Source organism: Pseudophryne corroboree, chromosome 3, assembly GCF_028390025.1.
Source record: "Pseudophryne corroboree isolate aPseCor3 chromosome 3, aPseCor3.hap2, whole genome shotgun sequence".
Lineage (NCBI taxonomy): Eukaryota > Metazoa > Chordata > Amphibia > Anura > Myobatrachidae > Pseudophryne > Pseudophryne corroboree.
Window position 1 is genome coordinate 238,229,441 of NC_086446.1, and position 16,707 is coordinate 238,246,147.

At 49.2% G+C, this 16,707-nt stretch overlaps 1 protein-coding gene across 1 annotated transcript in view; it reads left to right on the forward strand.

The window, feature by feature from the left end:
- The first annotated feature begins 1,556 nt into the window (after window positions 1-1,556).
- Window positions 1,557-16,707, forward strand: part of UBE2V1 (ubiquitin conjugating enzyme E2 V1) — a 100,022-nt gene continuing 84,871 nt past the window's right edge. Inside the window, exon 1 of the mRNA XM_063958939.1 lies at window positions 1,557-1,664. Coding sequence (XP_063815009.1) covers window positions 1,643-1,664 — 22 coding nt within the window. The 5' untranslated portion in view covers window positions 1,557-1,642. The remainder of the gene's footprint in view (window positions 1,665-16,707) is intronic.

A 16,707-nucleotide genomic window follows, 5' to 3' on the forward strand; every position in this document is an offset into this window, starting at 1 on the left:
TGTAGGTTTCAAGTGTCAAATCTGTTGACCAACGCTGTTTAACCCTTGCACAGCTACAGCTTCTTATTCAAAATGATGAAATCTGGTGTCTGTGCCCGCTTTACCACCATTTTCATGCCCAAATGCTTGTTGGTCAAGACAAACTGCAAGTGGGTGATATGTAAGTGACCACCCTGTGTGAGTTTCAAGTGTCAAATCTTTTGACCAACGCTGTTTAACCCTTGTACAGCTACAGCTTCTTATTCAAAATGATGAAATCTGGTGTCTGTGCCCGCTTTACCACCATTTTCATGCCCAAATGCTTGTTGGTCAAGACAAACTGCAAGTGGGTGATATGTAAGTGACCACCCTGTGTGAGTTTCAAGTGTCAAATCTGTTGACCAACGCTGTTTAACCCTTGCACAGCTACAGCTTCTTATTCAAAATGATGAAATCTGGTGTCTGTGCCCGCTTTACCACCATTTTCATGCCCAAATGCTTGTTGGTCAAGGCAACTTGCATGTGGGTGATATGTAAGTGACCACCCTGTGTGAGGTTCAAGTGTCAAATCTTTTGACCAACGCTGTTTAACCCTTGCACAGCTACAGCTTCTTATTCAAATTGATGAAATCTGGTGTCTGTGCCCGCTTTACCACCATTTTCATGCCCAAATGCTTGTTGGTCAAGGCAACTTGCAAATGGGTGATATGTAAGTGACCACCCTGTGTGAGTTTCAAGTGTCAAATGTTTTGACCAACGCTGTTTAACCCTTGCACAGCTACAGCTTCTTATTCAAATTGATGAAATCTGGTGTCTGTGCCACTTTACCACCATTTTCATGCCCAAATACTTGTTGGTCAAAGCAAATTGCAAGTGGGTGATATGTAAGTGACCACCCTGTGTGAGTTTCAAGTGTCAAATCTTTTGACCAACGCTGTTTAACCCTTGCACAGCTACAGCTTCTTATTCAAAATGATGAAATCTGGTGTCTGTGCCCGCTTTACCACCATTTTCATGCCCAAATGCTTGTTGGTCAAGACAAACTGCAAGTGGGTGATATGTAAGTGACCACCCTGTGTGAGTTTCAAGTGTCAAATCTTTTGACCAACGCTGTTTAACCTTTGTACAGCTACAGCTTCTTATTCAAAATGATGAAATCTGGTGTCTGTGCCCGCTTTACCACCATTTTCATGCCTTAATCATTTTTGTTTATTGCAAAATGTCATGTAAATTGGTGTAAGGGACACTATTTGAAGTTTATGCAATGTTAACTTAGTGATCTATCCTTATTTAATTTATTTTAATATAATAATTTCTGAATAAGAAGCTGGAGCCGAATAAGAAGTGAATAAGAAGCTGGAGCCGAATAAGAAGTGAATAAGAAGCTGGCCGAATAAGAAGCTAACTTCAGCCTCGTTGTATACTCTCTGTATTTGTCCCCGTAGAATTCTGATACCTAAGTAAATTTCCTGTGCCCTCATCAAATATGGCAGCTGCCTAGAATAACGTCTGGAAGTCAATCTTTGTCAGACCCCGTCTCTACGCTTTCCAGGCTGCGTCAGCGCTAGCTCCGCCCTCTTTCTGCTCTGACAGCCGGCTGCTGTGAGCCCACCCCCTTCATGACGTCACCGAGAGGCCGGCTCCGGACCACAGCTAGCGCAAGATGGCGGCCACCACGGGCTCGAGTGAGTTGGGTGACGGGGGAAGTGGGGAGGAAGCGGCGGCTGCGGTGGGGAGGCAGCCCTCGTGTGCTCGCCCGCACTGCGGGGAAGCGCGGGTCTGCTCCGGCCGTGTCTGGCGGTGTTTGGCTAGGCAGGACCGGGGCTGAGGCCTTCTCTGTCATCGCATGAATCTGCTCTGTCAGGGGCGCCCCACACCCTGGCTACCAGTGCGCCCTCATCCGGGGCTCCTGAGGACTGTCCAGTGCTCCTGTTCCCGGGGAGTAATGACGCTGGGGGAGCCCAGGGGCCACGCATTCAGACGTTTATAATACACACTATACTGTACACAGACCGGTGCCTCACTTCCTCATATACTGCCGCGGTGCAGCGTCACCCGGGCCCCAGGGGGCCACACACACCCATCCAGGCCTAAAATGCGGTGTGTGCGCGCTGCCCCTGCTTCATGCCGCCTGCCTCCCTGTGCTGAGGGTCTGGTCCTATCCCCGTGGTCCCATCCTGTGGTCCCTGTTATGGCTGTCCTCTCACCACCTGTGTGCAGGGTGCGTCCCCCAAGGAGCAGTGTCGGTGAGGGCCCCAGCCATAGGCATCTAATTGTGCTGTGTGATCAGGTGGGGCCAGACGCCTTGGCATATCTATATGAGGTATGTTGGCTGCATCCTGGACCACCCTATAGCTCTAGTCCTAAAGTCGTGTCAATTAGTCCAATACAGCAGACTCTTTGCAGTCATAACATAAACCACAAACAATTCTGTATTCAGGCCAATATGCTGTAGTAAGTATGATATCTGTTAAATCTGTACATTATAAATGTTGTTTACCAGATCAGTGGTGTATCATACCCTTGTGTGTCATATAGTGCTTCTATATCAGAGCATTGTGGCTACTTGTACTAAGAATTTTTTTTATTTGGTGTTTTGATTGCATTTTGAAATGGTGCATGTACTTGTACATGTTATAGCTCATTAACACATAACCACTTTTCTTTAAAAGTATTATATTGAGTTATTTGCATGAAGGAAATCCGATAGTCAGTGGATTTAACCAAAATGCTTCAACATTTGCATATCCTGGGAAAAAAATTGTGTTAACAAAAATGACATGTCTGTAACAGTAGTAAATCACCCTATTTCTGCATTACAAAAACATTCAATATAGGTCCCTCCTATTGGAGTCTGCATTCTCATCTGAGGAGCAATTAAAGATTATTTTAGGAGCTTAACTTGGCAATTATTTGTGGGTAGTGCCTCAAATCATCTTTATGATGTGGTAAGAGCAACTATGGGCGCTACACATTGGCCGATCCGCCGCCGAGCTGCCCGACGGCGGATACGGCCGACGGGCAACCCGGTGGCGGAGGGGTAGTGACGGGGGGAGTGAAGTATCTTCAATGCAGCCGGGTAACGGGGGGAGTGAAGTGCAGGCAAATATGGACGAGATCGTCCATATTTGCCTGCATGTACTGCCGATGGGGGACCAGCGATGAACGAGCGCGGGGCCGCGCATCGTTCATCGCTGGAGCCTCCACACAAAGATATGAACGGTATCTCATTCATTTATGAACAAGATCGTTCATATCTTTGACTGATGTCGGCCAGTGTGTAGGGTTGGTTCTATATCGGAGGGGCTGAAGGGACCTTGTGACGTATTGAGGGGAGGAGCTACGTCACCAGGGGGAGGAGCTACGGGCGAACAGGGTACCCGAAAAGTACGCTCGCCACGCTTCGGGCGCGGTGGCTCGCTCCGCTTCGCTCACCACCTAATTACTAAAGGTAATAGTTGGTGGCGTGGATAGTAGAGGAACTATCCCGCTGGCCTAGCTCCTCCCCCTTGCATCATAACTCCTCCCCCTTACGGAAAAGGTCCCTTAGCCCACTTGATTCTAGCATCTACCCAGTGTGTAGGGCCTATAATTCAGATCTGATCGCTGGGCTTCGTTTTTTGCTGCCCTGCAATTAGATAGTCGCTGCCTACAGGGGGACTGTATTTTTGCTGTGTAAGTGTGAGATCGAATGTGTAGCAGAGCTGCATAAACTGATTTTGTGCAGTCTCTGCGCAACCCAGGACTTACTGTTCCAGTGCGATAGAATCCTGCTGATCTGGGCCGGAGCTGACGTCAAACACACTCCCTGAAAACGCTTGAGTCCGAATGCGTTTTTCCGGACACTCCCTGAAAACGGTCAGTTGCCACCCACAAACGAATTCTTCCTGTCAATCTCCTTTGTGAACGCCTGTGCAAATGGATCATTCGCACCACCTCGTCGCTGACGGCAAAGCCCGTTGTACCTGTCCGATGCGCCTGCGCATTGCGATGCATGCACAGTTCGGATCTGATCACGCAGCAGCGATCGGATCTGAATTAGGCCCTATTTAACTTTATTAGTATACAGAACAGAGAGGTTTAAGTTCTTCGAGATTGGAGCTGTCCCAAGGACTAATTGTCCTTTAGAAGGAGGAGTATGCCAAATGGGACAACTGATTAGTTGGTCCAAGCCCCTCTAATCTCATGTTTTCATATAATGCAAGTGGTTACATTACATTGCTGCAGTATGGAGCAATGGTTCTGAACTCCAATCCTCAAGTTTAGGATTTCCTGAACCCCTTTGATGTGGATGATGATTGGGGCTTGTCTACTTAACAGCTATACTACGGAAGATGCGCCCCATGCGTCCACCACAGTGGTGAATATAGCGTCAACTTTCCCAAACAATTTACTTTGTCCCCACCTTGCAGCAGGCAATTCAGAAGTGCGGCAGGCAGCATTACTTTAAAAAAAAAAAAGAAAAATGGTGGCAGAGGGACCCCGTGTAAAATAAACAGATGGTAGCACCCTGAACGCCAGATATTAAGTCCTTTGCACTACAGGCAAAAAAAAAAAAATTAATCCACCCATGAGGGAAGAACGCCCCAACATAGCAATAATTAAGGGACACCCACTTTAGAACAGGGTAATTCCCTCTCTTTCAAATATTAGTCCCTCTTCGTACTAATTTACATTTTACATATGGGGGGGGGGGGCAGGCGTTACATACCCAATGACCCCCCATAGTGACAGCTGCAACCAAGTGGGCACCCATTTTTGAAAGCAGATGTCCCCACTTTCAAATTATGTGGCCTACTATTGGCTTTCACCTGTGATCGCAGGAGAATATTTCCCCCGACACAAAAAAAAGTTTTCCATATATATCGATGTCCTATCCCCTCCCATACTGGCCTGCACACACATGGGGCACCCCTGTTTTGAGGGACATCTCCTCTGTGCCCCTTAGTAGTTATTGTCTGGTGATCACCAGACAATAACTCAAACAGTACACAAAACATTAAAATTTCATTGTAGCGGTGGATGTCTAAAGCCCATATCTCCCTCATTTTGTATCACATAAAAAAAGTGGTCCCTCATTTAATGCGGTAGGTTGTCTAGTTTCTAAAATGGTAGGCCTTGTTTAATCTATACTGTAAACATTTGAAAACACACTCATAGGGGTATATTTAATAAGAGTCGCATCCATTCCTACATGCAGTTGTCGGAATGGACCCAACAACCCCTGTTCAAAGAGCGGCCAAATCCGACTGTCGGATTTGGCCGCTCCCGGTTTCCTGACCTGCTGTCAGCGCTGCGGGTGCACTGACAGCGGCATTAAGGGAAGCTGTCAGCGGCATCGGGGGTGAGGGGGGAGCTGTCAGCTGTGCCTGGGGGCGAGCTGTCAGTGGCGCCGGGGGTGAGGGTGGAGCTGTCAGCTGCGCCGGGGGTGAAGGGGGAGCTGTCATCAGTGGCGCGGGGGGGGGGGGGGTGAGAGATGTCTGCAGTGAGGGGAGCAGCAGGGGAGGAGATGGGGAGAGCAGCGGCTGCAGCAGCAGCGTAACTGGAGGCTCGTGGCAGCGTCCACCCAGCTCCAGCAATCGGGACCTCGCTTTTTTTTAAAGTCGGACTGAGATTGTCGGAAACGGGGCTAAAAGCTGTCGTGTTTGGCCCTGCTTCCGACAATGCACTCTGATCGGCGGCTGAAGCCGTCGATCAGCGTGCATTCTGACAAGTCGGAAAAAACGGGGCCGTAATGAATAGGTCGGAACCCCTTACGACCTAAAACTGTCGGAAGCTGCCGCCTTTCCGACAAGATGGCAGCTTCCTACAGGTATTGAATATACCTCTAAGGGGTTAATTCAATTAATCGTGGCTTGAACAGCGTCGGGGATAGCTCCTGGACCTATTCAATTCAGCATGATGCCGTACCCAACTAGAGGATTTCTCGCACCAGTTTCGGGGGTGCGAGCAGAAATTGGCATAACTAGGTCCACGATGATGTTTTTATGGCCTAGCGCTGTGCAAACAGCATTGTGGTGAGGAAATTTAGGGCCTAATTCAAGTCCTGTTGCTGATGTGCAAAAATCGATATGAAGTGATTTTTGCTAATCTGCACATATGCCGGTACGGTCTCTTCAGAACGCAGTTTATGACTGGAGGAGGGCGGGAATGGGGCGTCAACACCACGGTTTGTGGCCATCGGCGCTCTGTTTAAGGGGCGCGGTCCGGACAACTTTGGTGTGCCCGGACCGCTACTGGGGCTGGGTGCAGCGCTTGTGATGTCACATGCAGCCGCTGCAACCCTTAACATGGCGGGTAGCTGTCTTCCTGCGTGGGCTACTTGAAACATGCTAAAGCTTTGCCGCTGTGCGATGCTTTCGCATGTCTGCGGGGGGCTGTATCCGGCATGCGGGGCGTACTTGCCTTGTGCTGGGTGTAGCCCTGCATGTCAAAGAATTTGATCGTAGATGTGCGTTTTTTGCGCACATCTACGATCAGGTCTGAATTCCCCCCTAAAGGGCCCCGTACACTTATGCGACCACATGTCGCAAGCGATCACCCCGGCAGCCTCCCGGAGGGCAGGATCAACCAAGATGCATCGTATGCTGTCCTTTTGCATACGATGTATCTTGGGCAATCCCAGGTCAGACCTGATTGAATGTGTAGCACATTTAATCTGGAGGATCCGATCCGATGCTCACGGAAACACGCAACGCTTCGGAAACAACTCCAAAATGCCCGATTTCATCCGATATATCGGACTGAATGCCCGAAATCGGATGAAATCGGGCATTATCGCTCTAGTGTATAGGGCCCTTTAGTTGGAGAATGCCTGTTCTCGCGACTAAACAATCTGTTTAGTGTGGGAGTATGGGCATTTTCCGACTTAGCATTGCGTTGAATTGAATAGCTCCATGAATTGAACTCAAAGATTTCTGCTTTTGTTTAGGTGGATTATTTGCGAAACAAGAAAACCACAAAGAATTTCTTGTTGTTCATTAAAAATACATTTTCTTTAGCTTCTCTTTCTTGATATGTCAATTATAAAAATTGTGTGGGTACTGCATAAAAAAAAATCAGTGACATTGATCTTGAAATGTGATGAGTGCATTAAAATTACTTCGGTCAAGGGTGAGAACCTTAATCTATTATGCTGGGTCAGTAATTTTCTTACCTGTTTCCACAGACAGAAACTGTGAGAATATGACCTTGATATGATACTTGAGTACAGGAGTTGACAACCATTAGCATAAATGTTTGTCCCAAAGTAGACAACTTAATTTCTCTGACGTCCTAGTGGATGCTGGGACTCCGTCAGGACCATGGGGAATAGCGGCTCCGCAGGAGACAGGGCACAAAATTTAAAAGTTTGACCACTAGGTGGTGTGTACTGGCTCCTCCCCCTATGACCCTCCTCCAAGCCTCAGTTAGGTTTTGTGCCCGTCCGAGCAGGGTGCAATCTAGGTGGCTCTCCTAAAGAGCTGCTTAGAAAAAGTTTGTTAGGTTTTTCATTTTCAGTGAGTCCTGCTGGCAACAGGCTCACTGCAACGAGGGACTTAGGGGAGAAGAAGTGAACTCACCTGCGTGCAGGATGGATTTGCTTCTTAGGCTACTGGACACTAGCTCCAGAGGGACGATCATAGGTACAGCCTGGATGGGTCACCGGAGCTGCGCCGCCGACCCCCTTGCAGATGCCGAATAGAGAAGAGGTCCAGAAACCGGCGGCAGAAGACGTCTCAGTCTTCATGAGGTAGCGCACAGCACTGCAGCTGTGCGCCATTGCTCTCCGCACACTTCACACCAGCGGTCACTGAGGGTGCAGGGCGCTGGGGGGGGCGCCCTGGGCAGCAATGTAATATACCTATTCTGGCTAAAATATATCACATATAGCCCCTGGGGCTATATGGATGTATTTAACCCCTGCCAGGTTCCAAAAAAACCGGGAGAAGAAGCCCGCCGAAAAGGGGGCGGGGCCTATTCTCCTCAGCACACAGCGCCATTTTCCTGCCCAGCTCCGCTGCGAGGAAGGCTCCCAGGACTCTCCCCTGCACTGCACTACAGAAACAGGGTAAAAACAGAGAGGGGGGGCACTTATTGGCGATATTTTTAATATTTGAGCTGCTATAAAGGGAACACACTTATTAAGGTTGTCCCTATATATATTTATAGCGCTTGGGTGTGTGCTGGCAAACTCTCCCTCTGTCTCCCCAAAGGGCTAGTGGGGTCCTGTCTTCTATCAGAGCATTCCCTGTGTGTCTGCTGTGTGTCGGTACGTGTGTGTCGACATGTATGAGGACGATGTTGGCGTGGAGGCGGAGCAATTGCCTGTAATGGTGATGTCACCCCCTAGGGAGTCGACACCAGAATGGATGGCTTTGTTTATGGAATTACGGGATAGTGTCAGCACGCTACAAAAGTCGGTTGACGACATGAGACAGCCGGCAAACCAGTTAGTACCTGTCCAGGCGTCTCAGACACCGTCAGGGGTTGTAAAACGCCCTTTACCTCAGTCGGTCGACACAGACCCAGACACTGACACTGAATCCAGTGTCGACGGTGAAGAAACAAACGTATTTTCCAGTAGGGCCACACGTTATATGATCACGGCAATGAAGGAGGCTTTGCATATCTCTGATACTGCAAGTACCACAAAAAGGGGTATTATGTGGGGTGTGAAAAAACTACCGATAGTTTTTCCTGAATCAGAGGAACTGAATGAAGTGTGTGATGAAGCGTGGGTTACCCCAGATAGAAAACTGCTAATTTCAAAGAAGTTATTGGCATTATACCCTTTCCCGCCAGAGGTTAGGGCGCGCTGGGAAACACCTCCTAGGGTGGATAAGGCGCTCACACGCTTATCAAAGCAAGTGGCGTTACCGTCTCCTGATACGGCCGCCCTCAAGGATCCAGCTGATAGGAGGCTGGAGAATACATTAAAAAGTATATACACACATACGGGTGTTATACTGAGACCAGCAATCGCCTCAGCCTGGATGTGCAGTGCTGGCGTGGCTTGGTCGGAGTCACTGTCTGAAAATATTGATACCCTGGATAGGGACAGTATTTTACTGACTATAGAGCAGTTAAAGGATGCATTTCTTTATATGCGAGATGCACAGAGAGAAATTTGCACTCTGGCATCAAGAGTAAGTGCGATGTCCATATCTGCCAGAAGAAGTTTATGGACGCGCCAGTGGTCAGGTGATGCGGATTCCAAACTACATATGGAAGTATTGCCGTATAAGGGGGAGGAATTATTTGGGGTCGGTCTATCGGATCTGGTGGCCACGGCAACGGCCGGAAAATCCACCTTTTTACCCCAGGTCACCTCCCAGCAGAAAAAGCCGCAGGCTTTTCAGCCGCAGTCCTTTCGTTCCTATAAGAACAAACGAGCAAAAGGACATTCCTATTTGCCCCGAGGCAAAGGAAAGGGTAAGAGACTGCAACAAGCAGCTCCTTCCCAGGAGCAGAAGCCCTCCCCGGCTTCTACAAAGGCGTCAGCATGACGCTGGGACCTTACAAGCAGACTCAGGGGCGGTGGGGGGTCGCCTCAAACATTTCAGCGCACAGTGGGCTCACTCGCAGGTGGACCCCTGGATCCTGCAGGTAGTATCTCAGGGTTACAGGTTGGAATTCGAGAAGTCCCCTCCTCGCCGTTTCCTAAAGTCTGCTTTGCCAACGTCTCCCTCCGACAGGGCGACGGTATTGGAGGCCATTCACAAGCTGTATTCTCAGCAGGTGATAGTCAAGGTACCCCTCCTACAACAGGGACAGGGGTATTACTCCACGCTATTTGTGGTACCGAAGCCGGACGGCTCGGTAAGACCGATTCTAAATCTAAAATCTCTGAACCTGTACATACAAAAATTCAAGTTCAAGATGGAGTCACTCAGAGCAGTGATAGCGAATCTGGAAGAAGGGGATTTTATGGTGTCCTTGGACATCAAGGATGCTTACCTTCATGTTCCAATTTGTCCTTCACACCAACGGTACCTCAGGTTCGTGGTCCAAAACTGTCATTATCAGTTTCAGACGCTGCCGTTTGGATTGTCCACGGCACCCCGGGTCTTTACCAAGGTAATGGCCGAAATGATGATCCTTCTTCGAAGAGAAGGCGTCTTAATTATCCCTTACTTGGACGATCTCCTGATAAGGGCAAGATCCAGAGAACAGCTGGAGGTCGGAGTAGCACTAACCCAAGTAGTGCTCCAACAACACGGGTGGATTCTGAATTTTCCAAAATCCCAACTGATCCCGACGACACGTCTGTTGTTCCTAGGGATGATTCTGGACACTGTTCAGAAAAAGGTATTTCTTCCGGAGGAGAAAGCCAGGGAGTTATCCGATCTAGTCAGGAACCTCCTAAAACCAGGAAAAGTATCTGTGCATCAATGCACAAGAGTCCTGGGAAAAATGGTAGCTTCTTACGAAGCGATTCCATTCGGCAGATTCCATGCATATACTGGAGCTAAGAGCAATCTACAATGCTCTAAGCCTGGCAAAACCTCTGCTTCAGGGTCAGCCGGTGTTGATTCAGTCGGACAACATCACGGCAGTCGCCCACGTAAACAGACAGGGCGGCACAAGAAGCAGGAGGGCAATGGCAGAAGCTGCAAGGATTCTCCGCTGGGCAGAAAATCATGTGTTAGCACTGTCAGCTGTGTTCATCCCGGGAGTGGACAACTGGGAAGCAGACTTCCTCAGCAGACACGATCTGCACCCGGGAGAGTGGGGACTTCATCCAGAAGTCTTCCACATGATTGTGGTCCATTGGGAAAGACCAATGGTGGACATGATGGCGTCCCGCCTCAACAAAAAACTGGACAGGTATTGCGCCAGGTCAAGAGACCCTCAGGCAATAGCTGTAGACGCTCTGGTAACACCATGGGTGTACCAGTCAGTGTATGTGTTTCCTCCTCTGCCTCTCATACCAAAAGTACTGAGAATTATACGGCAAAGGGGAGTAAGAACGATACTCGTGGCTCCGGATTGGCCAAGAAGAACTTGGTACCCGGAACTCCAGGAGATGCTCACGGAAGATCCGTGGCCTCTACCTCTAAGACGGGACCTGCTTCAGCAGGGACCGTGTCTATTCCAAGACTTACCGCGGCTGCGTTTGACGGCATGGCGGTTGAACGCCGAATCCTAAGGGAAAAAGGCATTCCGGAAGAGGTCATCCCTACCCTGGTAAAAGCCAGGAAGGAGGTGACTGCACAACATTATCACCGCATTTGGAGAAAATATGTTGCGTGGTGTGAGGCCAGGAAGGCCCCGACGGAGGAATTTCAACTGGGTCGATTCCTACATTTCCTGCAAACAGGATTGTCTATGGGCCTCAAATTAGGGTCCATTAAGGTTCAAATTTCGGCCCTGTCGATTTTCTTCCAGAAAGAATTGGCTTCAGTTCCTGAAGTCCAGACTTTTGTAAAAGGAGTACTACATATACAGCCCCCGGTTGTGCCCCCAGTGGCACCGTGGGATCTTAATGTAGTTTTGGATTTTCTCAAATCCCATTGGTTTGAGCCACTCAAATCGGTGGATTTGAAATATCTTACATGGAAAGTAACCATGCTACTGGCCCTGGCTTCAGCCAGGAGAGTGTCAGAATTGGCGGCTTTATCGTATAAAAGCCCATATCTGATTTTCCATTCGGACAGGGCAGAACTGCGGACGCGTCCTCACTTTCTGCCTAAGGTGGTTTCAGCGTTTCACCTGAACCAGCCTATTGTGGTGCCTGCGGCTACTAGCGATTTGGAGGATTCCAAGTTGCTGGACGTTGTCAGAGCATTGAAAATATATATTTCAAGGACGGCTGGAGTCAGAAAATCTGACTCGCTGTTTATACTGTATGCACCCAACAAGCTGGGTGCTCCTGCTTCTAAGCAGACGATTGCTCGTTGGATTTGTAGCACAATTCAACTTGCACATTCTGTGGCAGGCCTGCCACAGCCTAAATCTGTCAAGGCCCATTCCACAAGGAAGGTGGGCTCATCTTGGGCGGCTGCCCGAGGGGTCTCGGCATTACAACTCTGCCGAGCAGCTACGTGGTCAGGGGAGAACACGTTTGTAAAATTCTACAAATTTGATACCCTGGCTAAGGAGGCCCTGGAGTTCTCTCATTCGGTGCTGCAGAGTCATCCGCACTCTCCCGCCCGTTTGGGAGCTTTGGTATAATCCCCATGGTCCTGACGGAGTCCCAGCATCCACTAGGACGTCAGAGAAAATAAGAATTTACTTACCGATAATTCTATTTCTCGTAGTCCGTAGTGGATGCTGGGCGCCCATCCCAAGTGCGGATTGTCTGCAATACTTGTACATAGTTATTGTTACAAAAAAATCGGGTTGTATTGTTGTGAGCCGTCTGTTCAGAGGCTCCTACGTTTGTCATACTGTTAACTGGGTTCAGATCACAAGTTGTACGGTGTGATTGGTGTGGCTGGTATGAGTCTTACCCGGGATTCAAAATCCTTCCTTATTGTGTACGCTCGTCCGGGCACAGTATCCTAACTGAGGCTTGGAGGAGGGTCATAGGGGGAGGAGCCAGTACACACCACCTAGTGGTCAAACTTTTAAATTTTGTGCCCTGTCTCCTGCGGAGCCGCTATTCCCCATGGTCCTGACGGAGTCCCAGCATCCACTACGGACTACGAGAAATAGATTTATCGGTAAGTAAAATCTTATTTTAAAAGACATGCAGCACGTTGTATGTCCCCACCAGTGTTTCTCAACTCCAGTTCTCAGGTCTTCTCACAGAATCACAAGAAATAATTTCCTCCTTCTGTGAATCATTTATAGGGGGTAATTCCATTGTTTTGGATGCCCGTAGCTCTTGTTTAAAGTGATTGGAGCTTTTCAATTTTGGGCTCGAATTCCACCATCTTAACCATCGCAGGGCTGGTTGCGCAAATAACTGAATAACTGTCATCACTTTAGTTGGGAGTTATCAATTGTTTGCGCAATGAGCCCTGCGCTGGTTACGATGACCGAATTCAGGCTCCCAAAGTACATTGGATTAGCTGCATAACTATTCTCCCATGCTAAGTGGCGAGCACTCTGCAGCTAAGGAACACCTTGCACTTGTGCCTAGCCCACTTTATGCAGAATTTGTCCCGCACCTTAAGTGCAGCCTTGTTGCTCGGCACCCAAAACAATTGAATAGCTCCTGGTCACTTTAGACGGAAGCTACAGGCACCCAAAACAATTGAATAGTGTCAGTTAGTAATAAAGGGTCTACTATGTTATGCCGGCTCTTGGGGTTCTAGCGTACTGGCGCCGGGATCCCTACTGCCGGGATGCAGGCAGCGGGGTGAGCGCAAAATGACCCCTTGCGGGCTCACTGCGCTCGCCACAATGCGGGCACGGTGGCACGCTATGCGCACCATGCTATTTATTCTCCCTCCAGGGGTGTTGTGGACACCCCAAGTAGGAGAATAGTTGTCGGTATCCCGACACCGGTATGGTGAGCGACAGGATCACGACAGCCGGCATATCAAATGCCTCCCAGTAATAAATACACCTGTGCCCCAGCAAGAATATATGGAAAATATGCAGCGGTAGGACTGAGTACTGGAGTTGGGAAACGCTGATCCTGACAGTCTGCTGTGGAACTATACATCCCAGCATGCCCTGCCACAGGATTAGCATTCCATGATGGCAAAACTGTGACTGGCCATGCTGGGATGTGTAGTTCAACAGAAGCTGGAAGGCCACTTGTTGAGCAGACCTGGTCTTATCCTAAAGTGGAACTTTACCAAGCCTAATACTTTCACAATAACACCTCATTCCCCCTGAACTGACTAATAAGCCGCTATAGTAGTTTGGGAGATGCTCTCCCCCACTGGCCCTGAAAGTAATCTGACATTGAAATGTTGTCAAGGCAGCTGGTTGTTAGACATTTTATTTTTACTTTGAGTACATATGCTTTGTTTCAACTTGAAAGTCCGATATAGAATCAAGTTGTTATAGTTTCTCTGACGTCCTAAGTGGATGCTGGGGCTCCGTAAGGACCATGGGGAATAGCGGCTCCGCAGGAGACTGGGCACAACTAAAAGAAAGCTTTAGACTAACTGGTGTGCACTGGCTCCTCCCTCTATGACCCTCCTCCAGACTTCAGTTAGAATCTTGTGCCCGGCTGAGCTGGATGCACACTAGGGGCTCTCCTGAGCTAGAAAGAAAGTATATTTTAGGTTTTTTTATTTTACAGTGAGATCTGCTGGCAACAGACTCACTGCAGCGAGGGACTAAGGGGAGAAGAAGCGAACCTACCTGACTGGAGATAGTTTGGGCTTCTTAGGCTACTGGACACCATTAGCTCCAGAGGGATCGAACACAGGACCCGACCTCGATCGTTCGGTCCCGGAGCCGCGCCGCCGTCCCCCTTACAGAGCCAAAAGCAAGAAGTGGTCCGGAAAATCGGCGGCAGAAGACCTCGGTCTTCAACAAGGTAGCGCACAGCACTGCAGCTGTGCGCCATTGCTACTCATGCACACCTCACACTCCGGTCACTGATGGGTGCAGGGCGCGGGGGGGGGGGCGCCCTGAGCAGCAATATAAACACCTTGGCTGGCAAATCATCACAATATATAGTCCCAGGGCTATATGTGTGATAAATTACCCCTGCCAGAATTCCTGAAAAAAGCGGGAGAAAAGTCCGCCGAAAAAGGGGCGGGGCTAACTCCCTCAGCACACTGGCGCCATTTTTCCCTCACAGCTCCACTGGAAGGATCGCTCCCTGGCTCTCCCCTGCAGTATCAAGCTACAAAGGGTAAAAAAGAGAGGGGGGGCACTACATTTAGGCGCAGTATAACATATATAGCAGCTATAAGAGGAAATAATTCAGTTAATCCCTGTATTATTATAGCGCACTGGTGTGTGCTGGCATACTCTCTCTCTGTCTCCCCAAAGGGCTTTGTGGGGTCCTGTCCTCTGTCAGAGCATTCCCGGTGTGTGTGCGGTGTGTCGACATGTTTGATGAGGAGGCTTATGTGGAGGCGGAGCAGATGCCTATAAATGTGATGTCACCCCCTGCGGGGCCGACACCTGTGTGGATGGTTATGTGGAAGGAATTACGTGACAGTGTCGACTCCTTACATAAAAGGTTTGACGACATACCGAATATGGGACAGCTGGCTTCTCAGCCTGTGCCTGCCCAGGCGTCTCAAAAGCCATCAGGGGCTCTAAAACGCCCGCTACCTCAGATGGCAGACACAGATGTCGACACGGATACTGACTCCAGTGTCGACGACGATGAGACTAATGTAACTTCCAATAGGGCCACACGTTACCTGATTGAGGCTATGAAAAATGTGTTGCACATTTCTGATGTTACCCCAGGTACCACAAAAAAGGGTATTATGTTTGGAGAGAAAAAACTACCAGTAGTTTTTCCTCCATCTGAGGAATTAAATGAAGTGTGTGAAGAAGCGTGGGCTTCCCCCGATAAGAAACTAGTAATTTGTAAAAGGTTACGAATGACGTACCCTTTCCCGCCAGAGGATAGGTCACGTTGGGAAACATCACCTAGGGTGGATAAAGCGCTCACACGCTTGTCAAAGAAGGTGGCACTACCGTCTCCGGATACGGCCGCCCTAAAGGAACCTGCTGATAGAAAGCAGGAGGCTATCCTGAAGTCTGTATATACACACACAGGTATTATACTGAGACCAGCTATTGCTTCAGCAAGGATGTGCAGTGCTGCAGCTGCGTGGTCAGATTCCCTGTCGGAAAATATTGATACCCTAGACAGGGACACTATATTGCTAACCGTAGAGCATATTAAAGACGCAGTCTTATACATGAGAGATGCACAGAGGGATATTTGCCGGCTGGCATCTAAAATAAGTGCAATGTCCATTTCTGCCAGGAGAGGGTTAGGGACTCGGCAGTGGACAGGTGATGCAGACTCTAAAAGGCACATGGAAGTTTTGCCTTATAAAGGTAAGGAGTTGTTCGGGGATGGTCTCTCGGACCTAGTTTCCACAGCAACAGCTGGGAAGTCTGCATTTTTACCCCATGTTCCCTCACAGCCAAAGAAAGCACCGTATTATCAGGTACAGTCCTTTCGGCCCCATAAGGGCAAGCGGGTTAGAGGCGCGTCCTTTCTGCCCAGAGGCCGAGGTAGAGGGAAAAAGCTGCAGCATACAGCCAGTTCCCAGGAGCAAAAGTCCTCCCCCGCTTCCTCTAAGTCCACCGCATGACGCTGGGGCTCCACAGGCAGAGCCAGGTACGGTGGGGGCCCGTCTCAAAATTTCAGCGATCAGTGGGCTTGCTCACGGGTGGATCCCTGGATCTTTCAAGTAGTATCTCGGGGGTACAAGCTGGAATTCGAGACGTCTCCCCCCCGCCGTTTCCTCAAATCTGCCTTGCCAACAACTCCCTCAGGCAGGGAGGCAGTGATAGAGGCAATTCACAAGCTGTATTCCCAGCAGGTGATAGTAAAGGTGCCCCTACTTCAACAAGGACGGGGTTACTATTCCACAATGTTTATGGTACCGAAACCAGACTGTTCGGTCAGACCCATTTTAAATTTGAAATCCTTGAACACACATATAAAAAAATTCAAGTTCAAGATGGAATCGCTCAGGGCGGTTATTGCAAGCCTGGACGAGGGGGATTACATGGTATCACTGGACATCAAGGATGCTTACCTGCATGTCCCCATTTACCATCCTCACCAGGAGTACCTCAGATTTGTGGTATAGGATTGTCATTACCAATTCCAGACGTTGCCGTTCGGTCTCTCCACGG